Raw genomic sequence first — 20,759 nt, 5'->3', positions numbered from 1 at the left:
CTGCTAAAGGTTGATAAGTGAGTATTCAGATGAATGTTGACGGGGTGGTAAATAGTGAGGATTACAAGAGGATTTAGATGATCTGGTCATGTGGGCTCATCTCTGCTAAGTGGATAAAATTGTTAACAAGGTATAGAATATAGAACATAGAACAATACAGCACAGAACAGGCCCTTCGGCCCACGATGTTGTGCCGAACATTTGTCCTAGCTTAAGCACCCATCCATGTACCTATCCAATTGCCGCTTAAAGGTCACCAAAGATTCTGACTCTACCACTCCCACAGGCAGCGCATTCCATGCCCCCACCACTCTCTGGGTAAAGAACCCACCCCTGACATCTCCCCTATACCTTCCACCCTTCACCTTAAATTTATGTCCTCTTGTAACACTCTGTTGCACCCGGGGAAAAAGTTTCTGACTGTCTACTCTATCTATTCCTCTGATCATCTTATAAACCTCTATCAAGTCACCCCTCATCCTTCGCCGTTAAACGAGAAAAGGCCTAGCACTCTCAACCTATCCTCATACGACCTATTCTCCATTCCAGGCAACATCCATGTAAATCTTCTCTGCACCCTCTCCAAAGCTTCCACATCTTTCCTAAAGTGAGGCGACCAGAACTGCACACAGTACTCCAAATGTGGCCTAACCAAAGTCCTGTACAGTTGCAACATCACTTCACGACTCTTGAATTCAATCCCTCTGCTAATGAACGCTAATACACCATAGGCCTTCTTACAAGCTCTATCCACCTGAGTGGCAACTTTCAAAGATCTATGAACATAGACCCCAAGTTCCCTCTGTTCCTCCACCTCACTAAGAACCCTACCGTTAACCCTGTATTCCGCATTCTTATTTGTCTTTCCAAAATGGACAACCTCACACTTGGCAGGGTTGAACTCCATCTGCCACTCCTCATCCCAGCTCTGCATCATATCTAAGTCTCTTTGCAGCCGACAACAGCCCTCCTCACTATCCACAAATCCACCAATCTCCGTATCATCTGCAAATGTACTGACCCACACTTCGACTCCCTCATCCAAGTCATTAATAAAAATTACAAACAGCAGAGGACCCAGAACTGATCCCTGTGGAACTCCACTTGTAACTGGGCTCCAGGCTGAATATTTGCCATCTACCACCACTCTCTGACTTCGACCGGTTAGCCAGTTTTCTATCAATTGGCCAAATTTCCCTCTATCCCATGCCTCCTGACTTTCCGCATAAGCCTACCATGGGGAACCTTATCAAATGCCTTACTAAAATCCATGTATACTACATCCACTGCTCTACCCTCATCCACATGCTTGGTCACCTCCTCAAAGAATTCAATAAGATCTGTCAGGCAAGACCTACCCTTCACAAATCCGTGCTGGCTGTCCCTAATCAAGCAGTGTCTTTCCAGATACTCATAAATTCTATCCCTCAGTACCCTTTCCATTACTTTGCCTACCACCGAAGTAAGACTAACTGGCCTGTAATTCCCGGGGTTATCCCTATTCCCTTTTTTGAACAGGGGCACAACATTCGCCACTCTCCAGTCCCCTGGTACCACCCCTGTTGACAGTGAAGACGAAAAGAGCATTGCCAACGGTACTGCAATTTCCTCTCTTGCTTCCCACATAATCCTAGGATATATCCCGTCAGGCCCGGGGGACTTGTCTATCCTCCAGTTGTTCAAAATGTCCAACACATCTTCCTTCCTAACAAGTATCTCCTCTAGCTTATCAGTCCGTTTCACACTCTCCTCTTCAACAATACGGTCCCTCTCGTTCATAAATACTGAAGAAAAGTACTCATTCAAGACCTCTCCTATCTCTTCCGACTCAATACACAGTCTCCCACTACTGTCCTTGATCAGACCTACCCTCGTTCTCGTCATTCTCATGTTTCTCACATACGCATAAAATGCCTTTGGGTTATCCTTGATCCTATCCGTCAAAGATTTTTCATGCCCTCTCTTAGCTCTCCTAATCCCTTTCTTCAGCTCCCTTCTGGCTATCCTGTATCCCTCCACTGCTCTGTCTGAACCCTGTTTCCTCAACCTTATGTAAGCCTCCTTCTTCCTCTTTACAAGACATTCAACCTCCCTTGTCAACCAAGGTTCCCTCACACGACCATTTCTTTCCTGCCTGACAGGTACATACATATCAAGGACACGTCGTATCTGTTCCTTGAAAAAGTTCCACATTTCCACGACATCCTTCCCTGACAGCCTATGCTCCCCAGATCCTGTCTTACAGCATCGTAATTACCCTTCCCCCAATTGTAAAACCTACCCTGTTGCACGCACCTATCTCTCTCCATAATCAAGGTGAAAGTCACAGAATTGTGGTCACCATCACCAAAATGTTCACCCACTAACAAGCCCATCACTTGTCCTGGTTCATTACCGAGTACCAAATCCAATATGGCCTCCCCTCTGGTCGGACAATCTACATACTGAGTTAGAAAAGCTTCCTGGACACACTGCGCAAACACCGCCCCATCCAATCTATGTGATCTAAAGAGCTTCCAATCAATATTTGGGAAATTGAAATCGCCCATGACTACTACCCTGTGGCTTCTGCACCTTTCCAAAATCTGTTTCCCAATCTGTTTCTCCATATCTCTGCTGCTATTGGGGGGCCTATAGTAAACACCCAACCAGGTGACTGCACCTTTCCTATTTCTGACTTCAGCCCATACTACCTCCAAAGGCAGATCCCCCTCGAACTGCCTTTCTGCAGCCGTTATACCATTTCTAATTAGCAACGCCACCCCCCCCTCCTTTTTTACCACCCTCCCTAATCTTACTGAAACATCTGTAACCAGGAACCTCCAACAACCATTCCTGTCCCTCTTCTATCCACGTTTCCGTGATGGCCACAACATCGTAGTCCCAGGTACCGATCCACGCCTTAAGTTCACCCACCTTATTTCTGATACTCCTTGCGTTGAAGTGTACGCACTTGAACCCATCTCTGTGTCCACAAGTATTCCCTGTCAGTGCTACCTTCTTCACAGCCTCCCTACATTCTTGGACATCCTGACAAACAGCTAGCCTACTTGCTGGACTACAAGTCTGGATCCCATCCCCCTGCCAAATTAGTTTAAACCCCCCCAAAGAGTGCTAGTATATCGGAGACTTATCTTTATTTACTGAAGCTTAGAGTTTAAGAGCAGAGAGGTTATGCTGGAACTTTATGAAATGTTGATTAGGCCACAACTAGAATATTGTGTACAGTTCTGGAATCCACATTATAGAAGTGATGTGGTTGCACTTGAGTGCACATTATAGGTGAATGTGATAGCACTGGAGATGGTGCAGAGGAGATTTACCAGGATGTTGTATGGGATGGAGAGTTTCAGTTATGAAGAGAGATTGGACAGACTGAGGTTGTTTTCCTTAGAAAGGAGGAGACTAAGAGGGGATATGATTGAGATGTATCAAATAATGAGGAGCATAGATAGGGTAGACAATATTTCCAGAGGCTGCTGGGAATTTGGAACTCCCTGGCTATAAAGGTGGAAGAGGCAGGAACCCTCAGAACATTTAAGAAGCATTTAATTGTGTGCACTTGTGATATCAAGACATACAAGGGTATGTGCCAAGTGCTGGAAAATAGAACACATTAGGTGCTTGTTTTCAACAGGTGCAGATATGATGGGCCTAAGGACCTTTTTTCTGTGTTACAAATCTCTATGATTCTAAGGACAATAGGTCCTTGTGTCCACTCTGTTTAAACCCTTTGTGATTTCATAAGGTTTTCTCAAGTCTGACCTGTTGTAAACAACCAATGCTAATTCAATCATTCCTCGTTGCTAAAATTCTACAGTCGTGCAACATCCTCAGAAATCTCCTCTGTACCTTTTCCAAAAGACTGCATCCTTCCTGTTTTGTAGTGATGAGAACCTTATGCAGTGGTTTATCTGCTGATTAACTATATTTTTATGCAGTTTCAGCATAACCCCCTGCCTCCTCATACTTTAGACTATTGCTAAGTATCTTGTGTCCCTTCTTAACCACTTCTACCTGTCTCCTACCATTAGGGTTTATTGGACTTTCACTCCAAGATCCCTCACTTCCACTACACCTATCAGTGTCCCAGAATTTTGTGTATTCCTTTGCTTTGTTTTCCTTCTGTAAACACACTCTTCTCCAGACTGAATTTTATTTGTCACTTTTCTACCCATCCAACCAATCCATTGTAATTTTTCTGCAGTCTTCAACTTTGTTCCTCATGATTAATCACACAGTCAATTATTACATAATTTGCAACCTTGCATTTAAGTCTAAATCATTGATATGTACCATGAGCAGCAAGGATGAGTACTAAGCCCTTCAGGATCCAATTGGAAGCAGTCTTCCAGTCACTAAAGGACTCATTGTTTCTTGGTATTGAGCCAGTTTTGGATCCAACTTGTTACCTTAGCTTTTAGTTTTCTGACCAGTCTGCCAGAGATGGGTCTTTGTCAAAAGTGTTGTTAAAATCTGTGAAGACTATGTCAAACCTGCAACCTTCATTGATCTTCCTTTGAAAAATTCAATTAAGATAGTCTTGCAGGTATTCTTTATCAAATCCACACTAACTGATCTTGATTGATCCATATATCTCTCACTGATGATCGATATTCTCAATTTCTTTCCCAGTAGTTGATCACTATAAAGGTGTAGCTAACTGTGTTCTAAGTGTCCATCACCACCTGCAAGTTCTCCTCCAAGCCCCTCAGCATCACCATTCCTTCACTGTTGCTGTGTAAAATCCTGGAACACCCTCCCTCACTGCCTTGTGTGTCAACCTACAGCATTTAGACTGCAGTGTTTCAAGAAGGGAGCTCACCACCACCTCCTCAAAGGCAAGTAGAGATGGGCAATAACTGATAGCCAGCCAGCAACACTCACATCCCAGTAATGAATTACAAAAAAAATTCCCCATTTATCCCTATCTGCCCTGTTAAGTAACAGTACTTCTGAGTCTTCTGATGCCACTCCTGTAGCCAGAAAGGAATGGAGAATAAAAGCCAAAGTTTTTCATTTAAACTTTACCTTTTGTACCAGTCTACCATGAGGGACCTTGTCAAAAGCTTTACTGAAATCCATGTAGACAATATCAACTTCTTTTCCCTCATCAATCATCTTTGTTACCTCCTCAAAAAACTCAATCAAGTTAGTGAGGCATGACCACCCCTCTCGCCCAAAGACCATGCTGTCTATCACTAGTAAGTCCATTCGCTTCTCAGTGCATATAGATCTTCTCCCTGAGAACCTTTTCCAATAGTTTCCCCACCACCAACTTCAGTCTCACAGGCCTGTAATTCCATGATTATCCCTGTTACCCTTCTTAAACAATAGGACAACATTGGCTATTCTCCAGTTCTCTGGGATCTCACATATGGTCAAAGAGGATACAAAGATGTCTGTTAATGTTCCAGCAATTTGTTCTCTTGCCTCCCTCTCAATATTCAATGATAGATCCATCAGGACCCAGGGACTTATCTACCTTAATACTTTTTAAGACTCATAACACCTCTTCCTTTTTAATAGCAATTTAGTTTAGAAATTTGACACTTCTTTCCTCCTCCATCAATTCCTTCTCTTCAGTGAATACCAACAAAACGTATTCATTTGGGACCTCACCTACTCTTCTGGCTCCTTTGTCCTTGAGTGGACCAGCCCTTTCCCTGGCTACTTGTTTTTATATATGTGTAAAAAGTCTTGAGATTCTCCTTAAATCTGTTTGTTAATGAATTTTCATGACCCCTTTATGCCCTTCTAATTCCATATTTAAGTTTTTTCCTACTTACATACTTCAAGGGCTTTATCAGTTTCCATCCTCCTAGGCCTTATCTATGCCTCCCTTTTCTTTTTGACCAAAGTCATAACATCTCTGGTCATCTAAGGTTCAAGTAACTTGTCATAGCTATTCTTCATTCCCACAGGAACATGCTGCTCCTGAACTCTTATCAACTGTCGTTTGAAATACTACACGTGGATTTACCTTCAAACAATCACATCCAAACAACATTCTCTGAGTTCCTGCCTAATACTGTTGAAAGTGTAGCACTTTCAGCCGAGGACTACTGTTAGCCCTATTCATGAGTATCTTAAAACTCGTGATATTATGGTCACTACTCCTGAAATGCTCCCCCACTGAAACCTCATTCACCTGGTTGGGCTCATTTCCCAAAACTAGATCCAATATAATGCCTTCCCTAGTTGGACTGTTTACATACTGTCAGCATCTGTAGTCCATACTTTCTCCTGTTTACATACTGTGTCAAGAAACCCTTCTGAACGGTCCTTACAAATTCTGCCCCATCCAAGCCCCTAACATGAAGTGAGTCCCAGTCAATAAAGGAAAAGTTAAAATCATCAACCACAACAGCCCTGCTGTTTTTTCATCTTTCCAAAATCAGTCGAGATATTCTCTCTTCAATATCCTGCTGGCTGTTGGGAAGCTTGTAGTTTATCCCTGCATTGTGATTTCATCTTTCCTATCCCTAAGGTCTACACATATTGCCTTGCTGCACGAGTTCTCTGATGTATCCTCCTTCAGTACAGCTGTGAGATACTCCTTTAACAGTAATGGAAGTCCCCATCCTTTTTACATCCCTTTCTATCACATCTGAAATATCTAAATCATTCAGCTGCCAGTCCTGTCCCTTTTTCAACCAGTTCCAAAGCTCTTGAGTTCATCTCTCTTGTCAATTATACTTCTTGCATTGAAACACATGTATTTCAGACCACCTCCCTGTTCTTTTCAGCAGCATTTCCCTGCTTTTTTTGTTCTCAGTTATTGTTTGCCTTGGTTTCTACATTTCTACATCTATTGCCCTACGCCACTGATTCCCATTCCCCTGCCACACTAGTTTAAACCCTCCCAACTATTCTATTAAGTATTCCCCCCATAGGACATCAGTCCTGGTCCTGCCCAGGTGTAACTTGTCCAGTTTGTGCTGGTCCCATCTTCCCCACAGACCCAATACCCCATGAATCTGAATCCCCCCACCCCCACACCATCTTTTCAGCCATGTGTTCATCCTATATATCCTGCTGTTTCTACTCTGACTAACTCATGGCACTAGTAGTAATCCTAAGATTACTTTGAGATCCTACATTTCAACTTTCTTCCTAGTTCTCTATATTCTGCTTTTAGGACGTCATCCCTTTTTTTCACCTATGTCATTAGTAACAATGTGTACCACAATCACTGGCTGTTCGCTCACCCCCTCCAGAATGTCCTGCAACCGCACTGTGACATCCAGAGAGGCAACACACCATCCTGGACTCTCATTTGCAGCCACGAAAATGCCTGACAATTCCCCTTACAACTGAATCCCCTAGAACTATAGCATTTCTATGCCTATTTCTCCCTCTCTGCAACAGAGCCAATCGTGGTGCCATGAATTTTGTTGCTTCTGTTATTCCCTGAGAGACCATTCCCTTCAACAGTATCCAAAATGGTTTACCTGTTTTGCAATGGAATAGTCACTGTGATGATGCTGTTCCTTTAACAAGGTTATGTTGTCCTTGGTACTTTTCAAAAGGGGTTGTGAAAGACAGAGGTGCCGACATGCCTACCAGTGACTGTTGAAGTTCACAATCAGGGGAGACCTTTAGGTTTTTTTTAAGAACTATTGTACAATGAAAGGGGAGTGGCCAGTTCTCCCAGTTAAGGGATTTTTCTAGTTTGGCTGAGTTATAGCAGTTAGAAACTGCTGGGGACTGCAGCTACAGTAAAAAGAAGTTTCATGCTTCAGCAAATGATCCCTGGCTGATCCTCTCTCTTTACCATCTCTCCTGTAAGAATCTGGGTTCAAATTTACCTTTTCTACCAAAGGGTGTGTTTATGGAGATGTTGCAGGAAAATGGAACAGCATCATCAAGTTGTGAAAGAGTTGGTTGGGTTTTCAGATAGGCTAAGTTATTCTATATTCTGTTGTCTTTAGTTGGTGTTTCATTCGGTAGCCTGTAAATTAGTTCTGTTTTGTTCAAAACTGAGTGGTTTGACCAGCTGCATCATTCCTGGAATATCTACATTACATCTGCCTAGAACTAAAAAAATTAGGGTCTGGGCTACTTTCTTAAAAACGTTTTGAAGGAGTCTGGCCTGGTCCATCTCGCCACAGAAGATTCCTGCACTGCCTGCTTAGCCCTCCTGCTCTACCTGGTTGTCACCCATTCCCTTCCTGTCGGTGGTATCTGAATCTGCATATTGTTGCCCATTTTGTTATGTTAACCACTTAGTTATATTGCTCAGTTAGTCATATTATCCAGTTAGTTACGTTATTGCTCAGTTAGTTATAATGCTAGTCAATTATGTTATTGCTCAGTTAGTTATATTGCTCAGTTAATGTCTGTACATAGGGGGTTATCTGTCAAAGTTACTTTTGTTGATTCTAATTTTTCATGCCCATATGTCCCATATCTTCTTTGTGTTACTACACTGCCCATCCTCTCATTCCTGATGAAGAGCTTATGCCTGAAACATCGACTCTCCTTGGATGCTGTGTAACCTGCTGTGCTTTTCCAGCGCCATACTTTTCAACTAATTAAATCCAGTGTCAGTTATGGCCATATTGTGTCACCACATCTGGGTCTTTCCCTCCCCCTCTTCATCCTTGCTGTGTTGCTTTGTGTTTAACCAGCTATAGATTGTAATCCCTTCCAAAGGTCTCTTTTAACCTTGAATATGTGATGGATACCTAAAAGGTTTTCAATGGTGACACTAAATGTCATAACTATCACTGGATTTGATGGGCAGTGTAATATTCAGCAGGTCTGGAGAGAAGAACAAGAGTTAAAGTTTCAAGTCCACTGACCTGCTAGACTTGAAACATTAGCTTTGTTTACGCTTCACAGATATTGCTGGACTTGCTGAATTTCTCCAGCAATTTCCGTTTTTGATGGGCAGTGTGTTAAACTGATGGTTCAGTTAGCCCTGGAACAGTGTGAGTCTTACCCTATATCCTGATGGCTCACCCAGGGGTGGGTTCCAATTCAGCTGGATTCTTCTGCTGTCAATTGGATGAGCTTTCAGATTGAATGGTGGGGTGTCAATCGGGATTTGCCTCTCTGTGACATGAAACAGTGGTATTAAAAAATATCATCAGCACGCACCCTCTGAGTCAATCAGGCATCAGATTACAGAACAATGAACCACTTGGTTTTGCACTCTGTGAGTTGTTCAAGTTGTGCCCTCAAACTATTTATATCTAATTATGTGGGGCACATAAAACAACCAATGTAGCCATCTTCCACTTAGTGACTCATGTTCACAAAGGTAGCTTGTGCTAAGGATTAAATAACAGACACAAAAGAGAACATAGGAATAAACAAGTCTAATTTGGCAGGCTGTAATCAGCAGGGAATCACAAATAACACTGCCTTGACCTGAGCCATTTACAATCTATATCAATGACTTGGATGAGGAGACTAAATGGAACATACCCATTTGCTGGCAATACAAAGCTAGTTAAAAGAAGTTGGAAGCTTTGAGGACGGTTTAAGACATATAAGATTCATAAGCAAAATGTGGGAAACATGTAGAATATCTATTTCAGTAAAAAACTAGAAAAACAGAATGTTTTTTAAATGGTGAAATAGTGGAAAATGATAAAATTCATAGGAATCCGGGATCCTTTAAGAATCACACAAGATTAATATGCAGGTACAAGAGCTAACAGGAAAGCAAATATTGGCCTTTATTATCCGGGGAATTATATTAATGAAGTCTTACTGTGACTATTTAGGGTGAGGTTACATCTGAAATACTGTGTACGATTTGGATCTCTGTACATAGGGAAGGACAAACTTGTCTTCAATAGACTGCAGTGTATGGCCACAAAACTGATTTGTGAGATGTAGGGTTACTTGATCCGAAACGTTAACTCTTATTTCTCTCCATATATTCTGCCAGACCTGTTGAGCTTTTCCAGCAATTTCTGGTTTTGTTCATAAAATGTAGGGATTGTCTTATGAGGAGATGTCGAGTAGACAGACGTAGAGTTGCTGGAGTTTAGATGAATGGGAAGTAATCTCACTGAAGCATATAAAATCCTTAAGGGATTGGCAGGGAGCATGGGAGTTGGAAGATTTTTCCCCTGTCTAGACTGCCTAGAATTAGTGTTCATTGTCTTATTTAGGACTGAGGTAAAATTCCATTTTTTCACTCAAAGTGTTATTACAATTGGTAATTCATAAGATTACGATATTTTGGAGTGGGTTATTAATTTTTGGGTAAAAAGAAGGGAGTCATCTGACCTGTACTGAAGTTTGCCTGATAACAGGTATGGATGATAGGACACCCAAAAATTAAATGATGATTTTTAAAGTGTTAAGTGTTAAGCCAGTAAGAGTTAAGAGTGTCAGGTTGTAAAAGGCTTTACTCAAAATGCCATTTGGTTCCACGATAATTTGGATTTGGTGTCTATTAGCATTACTACCTGGATACAAGGTCCATGTCATTCATGTTGCCATGAGGATGGGTTCACCAGAAGCCATTGTAAAGGATTAGGTTACAGGCTTTCCTAAAAATCATTAAATGTCACAAACAGGTGGGTTAGATCCACATGACAAAAAGCAGCTAGAGATAAGAAGTCTCAATGGCTCATTGTGCCAGAATGCAAGTGGAAGCTTGGACATGATTGAAAAGACCAAATTAATGAGGAGTTAAGATGAAGCTGCAAGCTTTCCCTGAATAATGCTGGAGAGGTAGGATCCCCAGTAAGACTTCCAAAGTAAAGAACAATTCTGGGCGTAGAAGTTACCAGGGGCTGAGAAAGGAACAGAACAGAAGCAAACCTTCAGGAACGATGAATTATTATAAACTGATTCTGGGAAAATTGCATGTCTAAGTAAAGGTCAGTATAAAGAATAGACATGAAATGTGTTTTATCAGCTGCATTGAAAGAAAAGATGAAAAGCTTCTGTTTTGTGATTTAAAGAATAATTTGCCGACAAAAAACTTTAGTCAATATTGATTTTAGTTTTATATTGTAGTAAAAACCTTAAAATGTAAAATCAATTTTTAACAACTAACTTAAAGTTCAAATGCTTCTGTTATTATTGCTCTCTCAAAGGAATGTAATAATTGCAAATTATTTAGATTGTCTACTCCAGTGAGTGGTGGAAATTCAATTGTTGAATATACTCAAGACTCAAGGAAGAGCAAAATTAGATTAGATTACAGAAACAGGCCCTTCAGCCCAACAAGTCCACACTGACCCGCCGAAGCGCAACCCACCCATACCCTTACCTAACACTACAGGCAATTTAGTATGGCCAATTCACCTGACCTGCACATCTTTGGACTGTGGGAGGAAACCTACGCAGACACGGGGAGAATGTGCAAACTCCACACAGTCAGTCGCCTAAGGCGGGAATTGAACCTGGGTTTCTGGCGCTGTGAGGCAGCAGTGCTAACCACTTTGCCACCGTGCCACCCAAAATAGAGCTCAAAACTCAGATATTACTGGATGGTAGAACAGGTTTAAAGGAGCATATGTCTTACACTCTTATGTCTTCTTATGTACACCTTTACAGACTCTCACTCACAAACATACGCAGTCTCATTCACACATAAACACACACATGCACTCTCACTCACACATACACATACATGTACGCACATGCACACACACTCTCGAATGCACACACACACAGTCATAGAGTCATAGAGATGTACAGCACAGAAACAGACCCTTCGGTCTAACTCATCCATGCCAACCAGATATCCCAACCCAATCTAGTCCCACCTGCCAGCACCCGGCCCATAATCCCTCCATACCCTTCCTATTCATATACCCATTTCAAATGTTGCAATTGTACCAGCCTCCACCACTTCCTCTAGCAGCTCATTCCATACACGTACCACCCTCCGTGAAAAAGTTGCCCCTCAGGTTCTTTTATGTCTTTCCCCTCTCACCCTTAACCTATGCCCTCTTGTTCTGGACTCCCCCACCCCAGGGAAGAGACTTTGTCTATTGATCCTTTCCATTGCCCACATGATTTTACCCCTCAAACTCCAACACTCCAGGGAAAACAGCCCCAGCCTAATCAACGTCTCCCTATAGCTCAAATCCTCCAACCCTGGTAACATCCTTGTAAACCTTTTCTGAACCCTTTCAAGTTTCACAACATCCTTCTGATAGGAAGGAGACCAGAATTGCATGCAATATTTCCAACGGTGGCCTAACCAATGTCCTGTACAACCGCAACATGACCTCCCAATTCCTGTACTCAATACTCTGACCAATAAACGAAAGCATACCAAACGCCTTCTTCTCTATCTTATCTACCTGCGATTCTACTTTCAAGGAGCTATGAACCTGCACTCCAAGGTTTCTTTGTTCAGCAACACTCCCTATGACCTTACCGCTAAGTGTATAAGTCCAGCTAAGATTTGCTTTCCCAAAATGCAGCACCTCGCATTTATCTGAATTAAACTCCACCTTGCCACTTCTCAGCCCATTGGCCCATCTGATCAAGGTCCCGTTGTAATCTGAGGTAACTGTCTTCGCTGTCCACTACACATTCAATTTTGGCGTCATCTGCAAACTTACTAACTATACCGCTTCTGGTCACATCCAAATCGTTTATACAAATGATGAAAAGTAGTGGACCCATACGCAGTCTCATTCATACATAAACACCGATCCTTGTGGCACTCCACTGGTCACAGGCCTCCAGTCTGATAAACAATCCTCCACCACCACTCTCCGTCTTCTACCTTTGAGCCAGTTCTGTATCCAAAAGGCTAGTTCTCCCTGTATTCCATGAGACCTAACTTTGCTAACCAGTCTCCCATGGGGAACTTTGTCGAACACCTTACTGAAGTCCATATAGATCACATCCACCATTCTGCCCTCATCAACCTTTTTGCTACTTCTTCAAAAAAACTCAAGCAACTTTGTGAGACGTGCCATGGTGACTATCCCTAATCAGTCCTTGCCTTTCCAAATACATGTACATCCTGTCCCTCAGGATTCCCTCCAATAACTTGCCTACCACTAATGTCAGGCTCACTGGTCTATAGTTCCCTGGGTTGTCCTTATGACTCTTCTTAAACAGCGGCACCGCGTTAGCCAACCTCCGCCTTCCGGCACCTCATCTATGACTATCGATGATACAAATATCTCAGCAAGGGGTCCAGCGATCACTTTCCTAGCTTCCCACAGAGTTCTAGAGTATACCTGATCAGGTCCTAGGGTTTTATCCACTGTTATGCATTTCAAGACATTCAGCACTTCTTCCTCTGTAATATGGACATTTTTCAAGATATCACCATCTATTTCCCTACATTCTATATGTTCCACACCTTTTTCCACACTAAACACTGATGCAAAATACTTGTTTAGTATCTCTCCCAGTCCTGTGGTTCCTCACAAGGCTGCCTTTGCTGATCTTTGAGGGGCCTTATTCTTTTCCCAGTTATCCTTTTGTAAAAATGTATTTGTAAAAACCCTTCAGAATCTCTTTAATCTATTTGCCAAAGCTATTCTCATATCCCCTTTTAGCCCTCTTGATTTCCCTCTTAAATAAACTCCTACTGCCTCTATACTCAGCTAAGGATTTATTTGATGTATCTTGTCTATACCTGACAAAGGCTTGCTTCTTTTTCTTAACTAAATCCTCAATTTCTTTAGTCATCCAGCATTCCCTACATTTACAAGCATTTCCTAACACCCTAACAGGAATATAATGTCTCTGGACTCTCATTATTTCATTTGTGATGGCTTCCCATTTTCCAGCTGTCCCTTTACCTGCAAATCTCTTCCTCCAATCAGCTTTTGAAGGTTCTTGCCTAATACCGTCAAAATTATCCTTCCTCCAATTTAGAACTTCAACTTTTAGACCTGGTCTATCCTTTTCCATCATTATTTTAAAACTAATAGAATTATGGTCGCTGGCCCCAAAGTACTCCCCCACTGACACCTCAGTCACCTGCCCTGCCTTATTTCCCAAGAATAAGTCAAGTTTTGCACCTTCTCTAGTCGGTGCATCCATATATTGAATCAGAAAATTTTCTTGTACACACTTAACAAATTCTTCTCCATCTAAATCCTTAACACTATGGCAGTGTCAGTCTACATTTGGAAAGTTAAAATCCCCTACCATAACCACCTTATTATTCTTACAGGTAACTGAGATCTCTTTACAAATTTGTTACTCAATTTCCCTCTGACTATTAGGAGATCTATAATACAACCCCAATAAGGTGATCATCCCTTTCTTATTTCTCAGTTCCACCCAAATAACTTCCCTGGATGTATTTCCAGGAATATCCTCCCTCCCTCAGTACAACTGTAATTCTATCCCTTATCAAAAACGCCACACTCTTGCCTCCCTTTCTATCCTTCCTGTAGCATTTGTAACCTGGAACATTAAGCTGCCAGTCCTGCTCATCCCTGAGCCACGTTTCTTAACTGGTATGATATCCCAGTCCCATGTTCCTAACCATGCCCTGAGATCATCTGCCTTCCCTGTTAAACCTCTTGCATTTAAATAAATGCAGTTTAATTTATCAGTCCTACCTTGTTCTCTGCTTTGTCTCTGCCTGCCCTGACTGTTTGACTTGCCTCCGTTCTCAACTGTACCAGTCTCAGATTGATCTCTTTCCTCACTATTTCCCTGGGTCCTACCTTACTTGTATAAATCCTCCTGAGCAGTCCTCGCAAATCTCCCTGCCAGTATATTAGTTCCCTTCCAATTCAGGTGAAATTTGTCCTTCTTGTACAGGTACCTCTCCCCCTTGAGAAATTCTGCACCCTTTGAGACATCTTTAATCCTCACACCAGGGAGAAAACACACCATTCTGATTTTTCACTGCTGGCCACAGAAATGTCTCGGACTAGAGAGTCCCCTAACACAATTGATCTCTTGGAACCCAATGTACCCCTCATTGCATTAGAGCCAGTCTCAATGCCAGAAACTTGGCTGTTCATGCTACATTCCCCTGAGAATCCATCACCCCCTACATTTTCCAAAACAGCATACTTGTATGAAATGGGATAGCCACAGAAGACTGCTGCACTACCTGCTTACCTCTCTTACCTTTCCTGGAGTTATGTGACTGTATCTGCAAATTTTTTTCCCTTCCTATAACTGCCATCCATCACATTCCCTTGCTCTCATAAATTCCTCATTGCTTCTAACTGTCTCTCTAATTGATCCATTCAAACTGATAGGATTCACAACCAATGGCATTTATTGCAGATATAATCCTCAGTAACACATAAGCTCTCCCTAAACTCCCACATCTGACAAGAAAAGCATATCACTTTACTAAGGGCCATTTTTGCTTCTTCCAATCTACAGACCCAGAAAATAGCACTATCTTATTCCTCTACAAAACACTTCTCCAGGCTAACTAATACTTACGGCTTATACTTTAAGTTAAATCAAGAGACATAGCTCAGTAAAACATATAATCAAGAAAGAACCGACTCTACTCACTACTGCAGACTTTCTGTAAGCTACATTTAAAAATATTCAGTTATCTGTTTCTGTGCTGTGACCTCTCCCAAACAGGTTCCTCCAAGATCAATTGTGAATTTTATTGTTTGTTAATTTTCCCAGACGCACTCTGATGTCCAGCGATCCATGAATTCAAACAGCAAAGGCAGTAACTGTGCAGGTTCACTGCTGAGTCAGTTAGGACTGTGGGTTTTTTTTCTCTCTGTCTCTCCCTCTCTCCTGCACTGACCTCACCATGTGCTACCTTTATCTGTTCTTCTGCCTCGTAAAAGTGCTGTTGTTTTGACTTTTTTTTTCTCCAAAGTTCCAAAACAATGCAACAGTAATTGCTGCTCCTGGAATTAGAGGAAATCATCTCTAACACCTAAAATAACTCAAAAAAGGAACAGCCTGTTACAGTCAGAAATTTTTCCCATCCTCCATCTTGGATACCCAGAATCTAATATCAGTTACATGTTTACACACATACACATGTAAACATAGATGCACACATAAAAACATTTACACATAATCACACAGACACACACAAACCTACACACATATACATACATGCACACAGACTTGCATGTGCTGTCAGTTACACATATACACACACACGCACAAAGACCCAGGCACACACTCAGGCATACGGCCACACACACAGCCTCATAGAAACACATGCCCATATGCACACAGACATATGCTTGAATAAAGACACAGATAATCATTCACGCGCACATATCTGTCACCCTGAGCAGGATTACAGTTTCATCAAATGATTCAAAAACTGCAAATGCAACATGTGTCATCCATCTGAGCTGTTTAGTTGGTCATGTGCTGTTGTTGTCCATCCATTTCTGATGAGTTTTGTGTTGTGACAATCTGAGCAGAAGTAGCCTTGTGTAATATGCTGAAGACCCCATACAGAGCTCCTTAGCCACTAATTGTGACACCCTTCGGAAATTTACCCAGGATTTCCAGTAGACTCTGGGAGGAGCAGGAGCCAGGACAACGTTAATGTAATGTTTATGTGTTACTTTCCTGGGACTTCTGAATTGGTGTGAAATTATAGTAATGCAAGTTTGAATCTTGTATTACTGTTAGTGTAATAAAAAGTGGAATTCAGCTGTCTTCCCATGATCACTTGATCACTGATCAACTGGAAGAAGTTTCCAGGATCAGTTCTAGACAATTTGTAGCAGGATACTTTGCCTCAGCACCTTTGAGCTATAAGAGGAATGAATACCCTCTTATGGAAAATCTGTAAATGCTGTATGTAGACATGTAGGATGTGACTGTGTGCCAACATGAGGATGTTTAATTGTGGTCCTTGCATGTGGTGTGGGGGAGAGGGTGCTGGAATGGGTAGAGTTTGCATGTGGATGTGGGTGAGTGTGGGTGGATGTGAGTGTGTGTCTTTGGGAGGGCTGTGTATGGGTGCATGTGGGTGGGCGTGTATGGGTGTGTGTCTGTGGGAGAGCTGTGTATGGGTGTGTGTCTGTGGGAGGGCTGTGTGCTGGGAGTGTGTCTGTGGGAAGGCTATGTATGTGTGTGTGTATCTGTGGAAGGGCTGTGTGCTGGGTGTGTGTCTCTGGGAGTGCAGTGTGTCTGTGGGAGGGCTGTGTATGTGTGTGTATCTGTGGGAGGGTTGTGTGCTGGGTGTGTGTCTGGGGGAGGGCTGTGTGCTGGGTGTGTGTCTCTGGGAATGCAATGTGTCTGTGGGAGGGCTGAATATGGATGTGTGTCTGTGTGAGGATTGTGTGCTGGGTGTGTGTCTGTGGGAGGGCTGTGTATGTGTGTATATCTGTGGGAGGGCTGTTTGTTGGGTGTGTGTCTATGGGAGGGCTGTTTGTTGAGTGTGTGTCTGTGGGAGGGCTGTGTGCTGGGTGTGTCTGTGGGAGGGCTGTGTATGGGTGTGTCTGTGGGAGGGCTGTGTATGGGTGTGTGTCTGTGGGAGGGCTGTGTATGTGTGTGTATCTGTGGGAGGGCTGTTTGTTGGATGTGTGTCTATGGGAGGGCTGTGTGCTGGGTTTGTGTCTGTGGGAGGGCATTTTGGAAGGTGTGTGCCTGGATGTGGGTTGCCTGGTCGGTGTGTCTGTGGGAGGACTGTCTGTGTCTGTGGGAGGTGACACAGTTCAGTTCACACACAAGATCTGCTTGAACAGTGGCCTGTATCAGAGCCCACGTGATCAGGAACAATCTGGTTTTGGGTCATTCTGTTTTGGGGGAGGAGGTGATGGTCAGTGACCAAGTGGGAACATAAAAAGTTATGCAACAAACAAGGCAAAAGTTAAACACACCATTATCATCAGTGATGATGACATTCGTTTCAGGATACTTCCCAATCTTTGCTCCATTTTGGGGATTGTAGAGCTCCATACAGAATTTTTTCTCCTGCTCATTTCCCAGCAAGGTATCAATCTCGGTCTGCTCCAACAGAACAACAGGAATCTCCTTGCGAGTCTCTCCGGGTTGGAATGTGACATGGTTCTCTGTTGCTATGTAATCCTACAAGGGACAGAAAAGCAAGATCTAAGAGGTGGAAGCGTAGGAATTTATATTTCACTGGTTAGGCCTCAGCTACAGTATTTTGTCCACACTCCAAGAAGAATGTTAAGGCCTTGGAGAGGTATAAAGAGATTGAGAAGGATCTGTTATCACCATTCATGATTTTTATTTAGCAATGTTGAGTTTGGGGTTGCTAGAGATTGTAGGAGTCCTGATTGTTGAAAACTTTATCTTTTTTTGTGAATATTTTATCGAGAAAAAAATTTTGAATTTTTTACAAAATTATAAAATTACTACAGAATAGTATAACAATCTTATAATAAACAGCAATAACAGTAAACAAACTACTACTCTACTCCACAAACAATTGAGAAAAAAGAACAAAGAGAAAAAAAACTACGCAAGCTACAATTCAATAAATAACTAAATAGAAAAAACTAAATTAAACCGAGTTGAACCAAGGCAAATTAAATTAAATTAAGTTACCACACCAAAGCTCTCCATCACATGGAGCATCTGTAGGCATATACGTATTTGTTCGGAATTCTTCCTTCCAGGGGCCCCCGACCCGCCAGACACAGGCCTCATGACTACACAAAAGCCCTGACCAATATGGCTGATAAATCTGCATCTATATAGTTCAAAAAGGGCAGCCACGTCCTATAAACTTTATCTTTTAGTGAACATTTTCTAAAAAGTGGCATCCTCACACAGACAGACCAGACTTGACATGTGCTTTAATTAAAACCTACAAGATTCTGAAGGGCCTGACAGGGTCAACACTGAGAAGTTACTTCCCCTGGCAAGAGAATCTCAAACACAGGGGCACAGTCTTAGGGTAGGGATCAATCATTTAAGACTGAGGCAAGGAGAAATCTTCAATTTGAGACCTCTGGATCTTAGGAATGACCTACACTAAATGCTTGTGGAAACTCGGTTGTTGATTAAGGCTGAGATAGATTTTTTCAAACTTGAGGGAGTGAGGAATGTAGGAAGCAGATGGGGAACTGGGGATGAAAGAGAAGATCAGTTATGATCATATGGAAGGCTAATACAGAAGAACTCCTGCATTTCACGATGGCATCAAAAATATTCTGGGCTCCTTCACAGCTATTACAGACAACAAAGCAATTCCTGAATGGTAGCCACTATTATAAAGCAGGAAACACAACAGTCAATTAGTGCATAGCAAGCTCCCAAAAATTTAGCAATATGATTGTGACCAAATCGCTTGCATTTTTATGATGTTACTTGAAGGATAAACTTTAGCTGGGACACTGGCAGAATTTCCCAACTCATCTGTGAATTTGTGATCAGAGATCTTTTACAGTCAGTGGAAAGGCAGGTTTGATGTCTCATTCCCAAAACATCGTATCTGCAGAATTGTTTCGTATAGAATTTACAGCACAAAAAAAATATTTGGCATATCAGTTCTATATTGATATTTGTGCTCTAAAGTAGACTTCTCCTACACTACTTTAACCACCTCAGTGTAACCTTCTATTCCTGTCTCCCTCAGCTGTTTATCTAGCTACCACTTAAATAATCTTTGGGGCCAAATGGCTCAGTTGGCTGGACTGCTAGTTTGTGATACAGCATGACAGGACAATTCCTACATTGGCTGAGGTCACCATGAAGACCTCAACCTTACCCTTTGCCCCTTGCCTGAGCTATGGTGACCCTCAGGTTAAACTACCACCAGTGATGTCTCTCTGATGAGATAGCAGCCTTATGGACTATGTTGACTTCACCTAAAGCCATCTTATATTATTCACTCTCAATGTGGTAGCAAGCACTCTCTCAGAAAAGTTTCTCCTAAATTTTCATCGGATTTGTTAGTGATTATCCTTTATAATGGCCCCTAATTTTGGACTCCCTCAAATGTGGAACCAACCCACATGCCTTGAAAAAAATTTAGAAACCGGCCCAACTCACCTCTCGCTCCCCTAGCCATACTTTAGCCATATTATGCATCACTAGTGAAATTTGAAGATGTCAATATATTTAACACTTGACTTCATTGAATCCCTACAGTATGGAAGCAGGCCATTCTGCCCATACCAGCCCCCCAAAGACCATCCCTACCTTCACATCCCTGGATACTTTAGCATGGCCAGTTCACCTAACCTGGAGAGGAAACCCGCACAGGGAGAATGTGCAAATTCCACACAGACAGTCACCCAAGGCTGGAAACAAACCCAGGTCTCTGGTGCTGAGGCAGCAATGCTAGCCACTGAGCCACCGTGCTATCAGGTCGTTCTCATGAGATGGTAGAATTGACTTATGAGGAGAGATGAGCGTCTGGATATGTATACCGTAGAGTTTCAAGGAGAATGAGAAAAGGGTTGACTTCATTGAAACTTAGAAATTCTGGCAGAGGTAGGAAGAATTTCTTTATTAAAAGGATAATTCATCTTTGGAATTGTCCACGCCCGAGGACTATGTCAACTCAATCTTTGAATAGATTCTGGACAGAGCTCGACAGGATATGAGGATAGCACAGGGAAGTAGTGTTGAGATAGATGATCAGAAAATGACTTTTTTTATGCATTCACAGGATATCGGTGTCACTGGCTGGACTAGTGTTTATTGCTCATCCCTGAAGGGCAGTTAAGAGGCAACCACCTTGCTGTGGAGCTGGAGATTAATGTAGGCCAGATCAATTGAGGACAGCGGTTTCCTTTCTTAAATAATGTTAGTGAGCCACATGGGTCAACAACTGACAAGGGGTTTGTGGTCATAATTAGACTCTTAACTCCAGATTTTTATTCAATTCAAATACCACCATCTTCTGTGGCAGGATTTGAACT

General features: G+C 42.3%; 1 protein-coding gene across 3 annotated transcripts in view; it reads right to left on the bottom strand.

Annotated features, from left to right (window-relative positions):
- The window catches only part of itgb4 (integrin, beta 4), a 174,965-nt gene that overhangs the window by 56,125 nt on the left and 98,081 nt on the right, over positions 1–20,759 (bottom strand). For all 3 annotated transcript variants that reach the window (XM_088000376.1, XM_088000377.1, XM_088000378.1), the window contains exons 27-28: positions 17,742–17,949; positions 8,948–9,060 (exon numbers count right to left, since the gene is read on the bottom strand). In XM_088000376.1, coding sequence (XP_087856502.1) covers positions 8,948–9,060; positions 17,742–17,949 — 321 coding nt within the window. The remainder of the gene's footprint in view (positions 1–8,947; positions 9,061–17,741; positions 17,950–20,759) is intronic.

This window comes from Chiloscyllium plagiosum, unplaced genomic scaffold, assembly GCF_037043375.1.
Source record: "Chiloscyllium plagiosum isolate Xiang-an unplaced genomic scaffold, Cpla_swu_hap1 HiC_scaffold_25, whole genome shotgun sequence".
NCBI classification, from domain to species: Eukaryota; Metazoa; Chordata; class Chondrichthyes; order Orectolobiformes; family Hemiscylliidae; genus Chiloscyllium; species Chiloscyllium plagiosum.
Note: the sequence above shows the minus strand (reverse complement) of the source record. Positions and strands in the feature narration are given on the sequence as shown.